The sequence below is a fragment of the Egretta garzetta genome, unplaced genomic scaffold (genome assembly GCF_000687185.1).
Source record: "Egretta garzetta isolate BGI_Z169 unplaced genomic scaffold, ASM68718v1 scaffold313, whole genome shotgun sequence".
NCBI lineage: Eukaryota > Metazoa > Chordata > Aves > Pelecaniformes > Ardeidae > Egretta > Egretta garzetta.
Window position 1 is genome coordinate 2,759,855 of NW_009259063.1, and position 8,415 is coordinate 2,768,269.

The window sequence follows — 8,415 nt, forward strand, 5'->3', positions numbered from 1 at the left end:
ACGTCTGCTTTGTCCCCCTCCCCCCCCCCCCCCCCCCCCTTTTGGCCTGTTATTTTGTCCTCTGGGTTTAAGTAACCTCTTTTTTCATTCTGAGGCATACCAAAATACTTTCATGATAAGTTTCCCTTCTGATGCACACTGTGCTTGTCTTTACAGGAGTTTCTTCATTATTTAATTGGTACAATTCTGCTTCTCATTGCATCAATTGTAGCAGCATCCAAGAGTTACAATTTGACTGGACTAGTGGCTGGAGCGGTAAGACTGGGTTTATTAATCTGGACACTTTTTAAATTGCAGTATTTATTAAATAGGGCATTGGAAATCCATTACTTGTAATTTTATTTTCTTACAGACTTGCCTTGCTTGTGCCTTGGTTGGGTGAACTACCTTCTAGCTCATTTCAGTGAATGTTCTGTAACACAATGCCAACAAAAATATTCTGTTGTGAAACTGCAGACTCATGACTAGGGTATTTGTCCTGTCAGAGAGTTGAAACCAAAGGCTCCTGCTTTAACTCATAGGAACTAATGTGTTTAGGGGAAGAATTAAGAAAGTTCAGTTTTGACAAATGGCTGTTGTAGCAGCTAGAAGTTACCTAAAGGATTTCACCCCATTCTTTGGCTTTTGATGCTTCCTGCTCCTGAACAGAGCCCAGTTCAAGGTAATTTCTCCTAAGCTAAAACCCAGGGGTTCTGGGCTGACTTACTGGGAGATACTCTCTGCCTCTGTTGGATGGAGGGCTTTATAGAGAGAGGCATGACTTCTGAATGTGGGCAACAGTATTTTCATAGCAGCAGGACCTGAAATACAACTCCTCCAGAATAAAGAATTACTTTCAGAAACTTAGTCCTGATGATGCAAACAGACTAGAAGACTTAGCTGACTTGTTTATTTGGCAGATGGCAGGGAAAGACTTGTTTGAATGGGGCAGTAAAAGAATAGTAATCAGAGGTGCTAGAAAAAGTCTTTTACTTGTTGCAGAATCCTAGTGAGAAGTCTAGAAGGTGAGACACTATGCTGCTGTCCAGCCTTTTCTCCCCCCTTGTCTTTCACTCATTGTTTTGCAAGACATAAGCTGCTATTAGAAACTTTTTTTTTAGTATATTGGCAGAATGGAGTAAGAAATCACTTTTTTGGGTCTGTTAATGTCATAAAATTTATAGCTGGATATACAAGAGTATCCATACATTCATGGAATATGTGTCATCCAGTGTTCTGTAAGTATTTGTGGTTTGTTTGTTTTCTCATCCAGACTTTCGGGTTCCTAGCTACGATCCTTTGTGTTTTAAGCATATGGTCATCCTACAAGGTTTCGTGCATCACGCAGTCAACAGGTAAGTATCATGCTTAGTAGCTGCCAGAATGCTTCCCAAAATTAATATTTATATTTTCAGCCACAGGGCTGTATCTACCTGGAAGGATTTATTAATGTCTTGTTCCTTACTCACAAAGCAGTAAGTCCATATTTTCTGTCAAGACAGAAGTATCACAGCTGCTGACAGCTGTTAACAACTAACTACATGAGCAAAATAACTTGCTTCTAGCAAGTAATGAATGTTTCAGTGCTTTCTTTTCTTCCTTCCCCACCCCTACCAAAAGAAGGTTTCCTGTGTGTTCCTTAATCAGGTAGATTAATGTGTGTGTGGCAACGCAAGTGACACTGTCTTCCTTTTCAAAGATGCATCTGTATGACTCCTTCATCTCTGCAAGACATCTGCCTTACAAAATAGGATACCAAAGGAGCGTCCACTACTGAGGAGAGAGCATGGGTGTTACTAGCCTCAACAGCCGGTAGCTTTTGAAGATCTATCTGAATGCCTTTGCAAAACAATGTTGTGAACCAAATTTTTTTTGCTCTCCCCACCCCCCAACTCCCAAGAAGTTTATAATGGAAAGCCTGCTTTTTATGAACTCTACAGAGAAAAACAACCTCTGTCTTCCAAGCTGGGCTGTGGTCATTTCCAGCTATTTGTAATATGTGCATTTAAAACTCATTTCGAGAGTCATTTGGTTCTCCTTTCAAAGGGATGGAAAAATGGCTTCTGATTTCCTCCATCTGTTTACAGAAGGGAAATCCTGCAAATTCCTACCTGATTCTTAACTTCCAAGGATGATTTGTTTCACAAAGGAACTGTTACAAACTGATATGTGCCTCAATAAGCTGACCCAAGTCTTTGTTACCTCTTTCTATCAGAACTGTGGACTTTTTCTAACATGAGCTCAGTCAGCATCAAAAATTATGAACTGCAACTTGAATACATCACTGCAAACACTCCCTCATAACCCTGACTGTACATGATGAAATCAGGTTTTTTCTCTATGCGTTTTTACAGTTTATTAACAATCAAAGATTATTCTTAAAAACTTCCCTCTGCCAAATACAGGAAAATACATACCAAAGAATATGTGTTTAATGTTTTGTGGGATCTTTTTTCTTCCTTTTCACAAATACTCAGTTGTGAAATGGGTATTTGTAAGACCTGTTATGTAGAAAATTTCTATGCATTTCCTATAAATTATTCTCTTTGGAATCTAACAGCGTTTATGGGAAGCCCACTGTGAATGGAGCAATGTGCTTATTCCTCTCTCTTACATGCAGTTTGTCCCTTCTTCTGCCTCTGCTGGGATCCACGCTTTCAGTTCAGTTTTGCCCAATGTGGTATTGTCATGAAGTTCTATGTAATTTTGAGGCACCTTTGTCTTTCTCTCTTTTTGCAGTCCATGTCTGGTGAGCTGGGAATTCTTTGCAGGAAAGATGGAAGCGCATGCCCGTCCTCCTCAGTGCTTCCCCTTTTATGTCTAGCTGTGAAGTAGAACTTGTAAGTTAGTCTCTTCTATCAGGACAACTATGTGATGGTGCAGCAGGTTTCTGCAAAAAGTAGGATTTATGCAGTTTGCCAGGTCCAATCTGGAGGAAAAAAGCATTTTCTGGCCTGCTATCCATTTTCTATTTGTCTGAAATTCTGCATCAATACTGCTAAGAAATTTAATGGTGTCCTCAGAAAATTCTTTTTGTGCCTCACAGCAGGTCATCATACATTGCCATTTGTTGTCACCTTGTTTTTTTATCTCATCCAATATATGTAACTTTATTTTGATTTTTTTTAACTCTTTGACAAGAGAAATTGGCCAACTGCTCAAGTGTCAAAAATTTAGAGTAAGTAAATGAAAATAACTGAGCGGATAACCTGGAAAGGTAGAAAACCCCCCTCCTCACGGTGCACAGTTTCTGTGATTCACTGTTCCTTTTCTTAAGTGCCCTATTTACAGCAACACAGAGCAGGAAACAATTTGAAAGCACAAAAGTCTGCTTTTTATGGGTGTAGATACATATATTCACTCCAAGATAAACTGCTTTGACATGAATGTAGAGGATTATTCAAATAAAACTATATAATAGGCAGTTATAATGTTATTAATTTCATATTGACTATTTTTTGTTTCTTTACAATGTCCAACTTTGGTCTGCTTTTCTGCCCCATACTTTCAGATTATAGATTTTGTGTTTGGTCAGAAATGGGTCACTTTTCTCTTTTTAATGACCTGAATTGAGCACGCCTCAAAGGCTCTCTGGCTAAAAAGAACAGATATCCTTCTCAGCTAGAAATCCACCATCAGCAGAGTCAGTGATGGTTCAGGCTTCCTTGCCCGGTCAGCATAGGACTGGTCCCATGGACATACATGACAAGGGACTTCATTCTGGGCACTTTGAGTGAAAATACCTGCAGAAGGAGGTACACACACACATACGTATTTTTGTGCAACAGGGGTGCTTGATTACCAATTCTCCTGCCAAGACTGACTTACCTGCAGTTTCTGGAAACCAGCAGTCTGACTTTAATTTGGACTGACATGGTAGATAATTAAGGATACAACCTCTTCTGTTCCCCCCAGAGGAAAGGGAGGTGCTCTATTTTCCCTTCACCTCCTGAGATACCACTTCAGATAGATAGTAGGCACCTTCCTACAAGTTTTAACCCCCCTTGGCAATGCTGCGGGAAACCAGTGTTCTGCTGTACACAGCGTGAATGCAGCTGAGACCTCAGCGCTGCGGTGGCAGTGGGGAGAAGCACCTGCCAAGGACTGGGGCTGGAGCCTGAGCTTGCTCTGAAGAAAAGGCTGTTTACACTCTGCTGGAATCATGCTCCCCTCTCCTGGCACTACACTAGCATCCTTTTTTCAGCCTCCCACATCACTCTGTCACTTGTCACTGGGGGAAGGGGGGAGAATTAGGGGGAATTTCATGCTGTCTGACAACCAAAGAATTTCTGAACTATGCTCTGTGAGCGGCTGAAGAATATGTTTTGCTGCAAGTGCACTTGTTTATACTCGATCAAGAGAAGTAAATTACAAGTTCCCTTTTGGTTTTTGTGCCTATCGACAAGTCTAAGGTATGCCTGCAGCTTTTGCTGTTACGACAGTGCTGCGTCCATAGACCCACCAGATGCTCTTAATGCAGGATGCTTTCAGGCTAGAAAACTGGCATCTTTGCTTCCAAAGCTTCCTCACTTCCCCCAAATCCTTCTTGTGAAGCAGGTCTACCAAGAAAAACAGAGGTGTTGCTGGTATCACCAGCTTTACCATGGGTCTTTGAATGACAGCTCTGGCAGAGACTTTGGCACCTCACTACTGTAGCTCTGCCAGTGAAAGTGTTTTAAGTTTCCTTCAGCATCAGCCTGGTTCTGAAAGCTCCATCTGTCTGCAACTTAGTCAAATACAGGATTCCAGCTGTTCTAGAAATAAACTATGTTTGCTATTTGGATGATGTAACAGCTTTGAGACTCAGATTGTCGGATTGCTCGTTTTTTTCCTTCCTCCACTAGAGCAGTGACTTTCTGGGGAGTCTCAGAATACATCCTGTAACTGGAGGACAAGAGGTAGGACCCACAGACAAAACTGTTCCCCTGCCATAGTGTTTGGATGTGCTGGTCTCTGACTATCCCACCCAAAAGTTGTCCATCCTCTTCAGCTCCAAGATGAGTGTAGTATATCTTCTGAGACAATGCAGGTAGAGTTTGGGGTTCAGTTTTACTGAAAATTAAAATCTAAATGCTGGGAGAAGAAAATAGGTAGTACAAATTGTTTCACACTGCAGAAAAAAAACCCCTGATGTTTGAACTGTGGGGGCTTGAGCTAAGTTAGAAAGTGACTAGTGCTTTTGTCAGATAGAAACTGGGAAGATGAGAAGCAGAAATGAAACTTTTAAAAAAAAGAGGAAGGGTGGCTTTAAAAAGCTTGAGGACCACAGTGCTGGATGAAGACACTGCAGATTATGTGAAAGCTTGCACACTTTTTCTGTTGCTTCTGTTTTGCATTGTGTAAACTGTGAAGGAATGGGTTCTTTGCTCCTAAAAGGCTTTGAGGACAAATCGCTATGCAGGGTATAGAGGGGATAGCAGGACAGAAGGATGATGATAACTTTTAATGGAGGGAAAGGAGTGTTGAGTGATGCTCCAGGGAAGAGGATGAGGAGCTTATTAGGACAAAAAGGAGCAGGAGACAAAGGGAGAGCAGGTGCAAATATTAGTGGAAAGCTTATGAGAGGAGGAACTAATGTGAGCACATTGTGCACTAATAGAAATGCTGGCAGATATCAACGGTTTCTGGCTGTGTCAGTACTTCAAGGGCAAACCTGCCTGGAGTGATAGAATTCTGCTTGCCCGCTATGCACACTTCATACCCTGCGTCTGGGATTTTCATGTTTGGCTAAAGCTGTGGGAGGATTTGCTAAACCTGACCCAGGGGCTGCAGAACATGGCATCAAGTTGCCACATGTTCTGCCCTGTTTAACTTAAAATTGCTAAGGGTTCCACTGTTCTTAGAGACAGCATGGAGCAGAATGCTGCTGCAGAGTGGGAGAGGCTGTGTGCTGGCCAGTGGCCTTGGCCCATCCCTCCAGCTAAGGGCAAAAGTGCAGACCTGCTTTTAGACTGAGTGTCACCTGAAAGCCAAGGAAAGCTGGAATTACTGGGCTCACTGGGCCCTACTGATGGGCTTGACACCAGGCTGGAATCCAGCGGGTGCTGCCAATTGTGTGAGATGGGGAGAAGCAGGTACCAGAGAAAGGGTCTGTGGGAAGCCCACATACTGTTCTTTCTGCCTGCAGAGATTTACACCCAGGTGGCAGGACAGAGCCCTTGCCACAAAGCTTTAGGGTATTCTTAAGCAGCCCTCCTGTTAGGCCGTTTCAGTTTTCAGACTGGAGCACAGGTGTAGGTGCCATGCCTTTGGCTTACCTTTCACTCCTCTGCAAATGCACAGGGCTGCACCCTTGCGATGCCAGCCTGTTGGGAACAGGCAGCTCTTGGGTTTGGTCCCTGGTCCCAGGGCTTGTTTAACCCTGCTACATGGAAGCAGGTTAGAAAGTCACACTGGTGTTTGTCATTGACCTCTCCTGAAGAAGAATGATTGCTTTTTTCCAGCACAACTGCAACTGGAAAACAGGAAGAGCAGTAAGTACCATTAGCTGCTCCTTCCTATGCCTGTCCCTTCTAGAGGTCACTGATTATCCACAGCTGGCTACTCCAGAGTTTGTCTCTGTTCTGCCTGTCCCTGAGCCCAGATTCCCTCAGCCTCAGCTGGTCCCCTGGGTCAGCACTCTGGTTTCTCACGGCCAGTATGGTAAGTGTGCGCTGTTGTTTATTACTAGGGACTGACCAGTATACAGCGGGTTCCCACCATCCAGGAGCTTGCGTCCAAAAAAAAAAGAAAAAACCCAATATTTATAAGCAACTGAGCTTTATCTTCTTATTATCTCATATCTGCACTGGTTTACGGGGTTAATGACTTGCCAATTTATTAAGTATCAAACAAGCCCTCATCACCTGCCTGGACTAGCCCCTCTGCCTTGGGGCAGTTGGAAAAAAACCAAAAACCTGTTTGCTCTTTTGCCCTCTGCCAAACTGTCTGAGCTGCTCTGACAGTGAAAAGTGAAGCTGTCTGGCCATGCCCAGAAGCAGCACTTCACGCAGGTAGGAAGCTTGAAAGTTAGGGGGGGGAAAAAAAAGGAAGAAAAGAAGAGTTGCAGCACCACAGGAGTTAGCTGCCTCAAGGGCAAGGTGGCTGCCAAGACAAGCTTTCAGTTTTACGTGGAGGCAGAATTTAGATACCAAAATCTTTGGCATTATCCTGGCTTAGTGCTGTGAAAGCTTGGCTTTAATGAGACAGTGCTGAGTAGCCAAAGGCATGATCTTATGGCTGCTCAGTATGTGCTGGGGGGCGACAGTAGTATGATAGGGAGGGTTCACAACAAGGAGGCTGAGAGGAACCTTGTCTTTTTGGGGAGGGGAGTGAATAAGGAGGGCAGAGCTAGAAAAGCAAGTGCAGATGTAGAAGCTAAAATCAAGGGGCCATGGCAGAGCAGCAGTGCTACCTGACATTTCCTGAGTAAGCAGCTCAGAACAGTGCTGGTATTCAGGTTAATGTTTTCATACTGCTTCCTGAACATGAGATGACCTCCAGCAGCACCTGTTTTTTACATATTGCTGAACTACAGCTTTACAGAAAGGCACATAAGATAAATATTTTCAGAAGCACTTTTGTCACTGGGCAGGTGCTAACCAGCTCTCAGGTGAGGCTTGTGTTTGAGCAGAGCATGTCCTTCAGAGCACTAGCCAGCCATGAAGGCCAGAGCTTTTGAAGCAGAAGAAAGGATTAGGATGTAGATAAAATGACTTCAATTAAAATGCATTTTTCTAGGGCCTGGCTTGAACTGAGTTAAATTCAAAATACCCAAGATGTTATAGATTTCATATATTCCTCCTTAGATGTTTACAGACCTAGAATAAGAGCAGCACACAAAGCAACCATTTGAAAGGAATAAACTGCAACCTCTAAAGCATTAGCAAAAGGGCAGCAGTCCTGCCCTCCTTGCTGTGACAGGAAATTTGTCTGGCAGTGGGGAGTAACACAGGAAGGCACAGGTGTCCCAGCACCAGCACTCGCTGCTACAAAGCCCCCTGGTTACTCTGGCCCTAAAATGATTTCAGCCCCGCCTGGAGCACAGAGGCACTACCACATGCGTCACCTTTGGCGCCCCTCTCGCCTGTGACTCCAAGAGCGGTGCCCACAGGCTGGGACCCTGCAGAGGTAGACAGGCAGCTGTGTGGCAAACCAGGCACCTGGGGAACAGAGGGAATAGCACAGAAGAAAAGGAACAAACCAAGCGCTCAGTGCTTTGCATGTTTGGGTATGTGTAGAAAGAGAGTCATGTGTGGTGGTGAAGGAAACACCTGTGTGTTTCTGTGGCTGATGAAGGGGCTACCAGAAAGACAAGAATGCGCCAGCTTTTGAAGTGGGGATGAGGCAGCAGGCCAAGCAGCGTGGCGGGGCATTTCTCCCTGCAGGGGGGAATATCCCCAAGCCACTAACATGGAGTCATTGGCAAATTAAGTTACGCCGAAACCACTGGAGTCA

At 44.0% G+C, this 8,415-nt stretch overlaps 1 protein-coding gene across 1 annotated transcript in view; it reads left to right on the forward strand.

The window, feature by feature from the left end:
* CMTM7 (CKLF like MARVEL transmembrane domain containing 7) overlaps positions 1–3,294 on the forward strand; it is a 12,320-nt gene extending 9,026 nt beyond the window's left edge. Inside the window, exons 3-5 of the mRNA XM_009635160.2 lie at positions 157–255; positions 1,253–1,334; positions 1,679–3,294. Coding sequence (XP_009633455.2) covers positions 157–255; positions 1,253–1,334; positions 1,679–1,692 — 195 coding nt within the window. The 3' untranslated portion in view covers positions 1,693–3,294. The remainder of the gene's footprint in view (positions 1–156; positions 256–1,252; positions 1,335–1,678) is intronic.
* Positions 3,295–8,415: the final 5,121 nt, after the last annotated feature.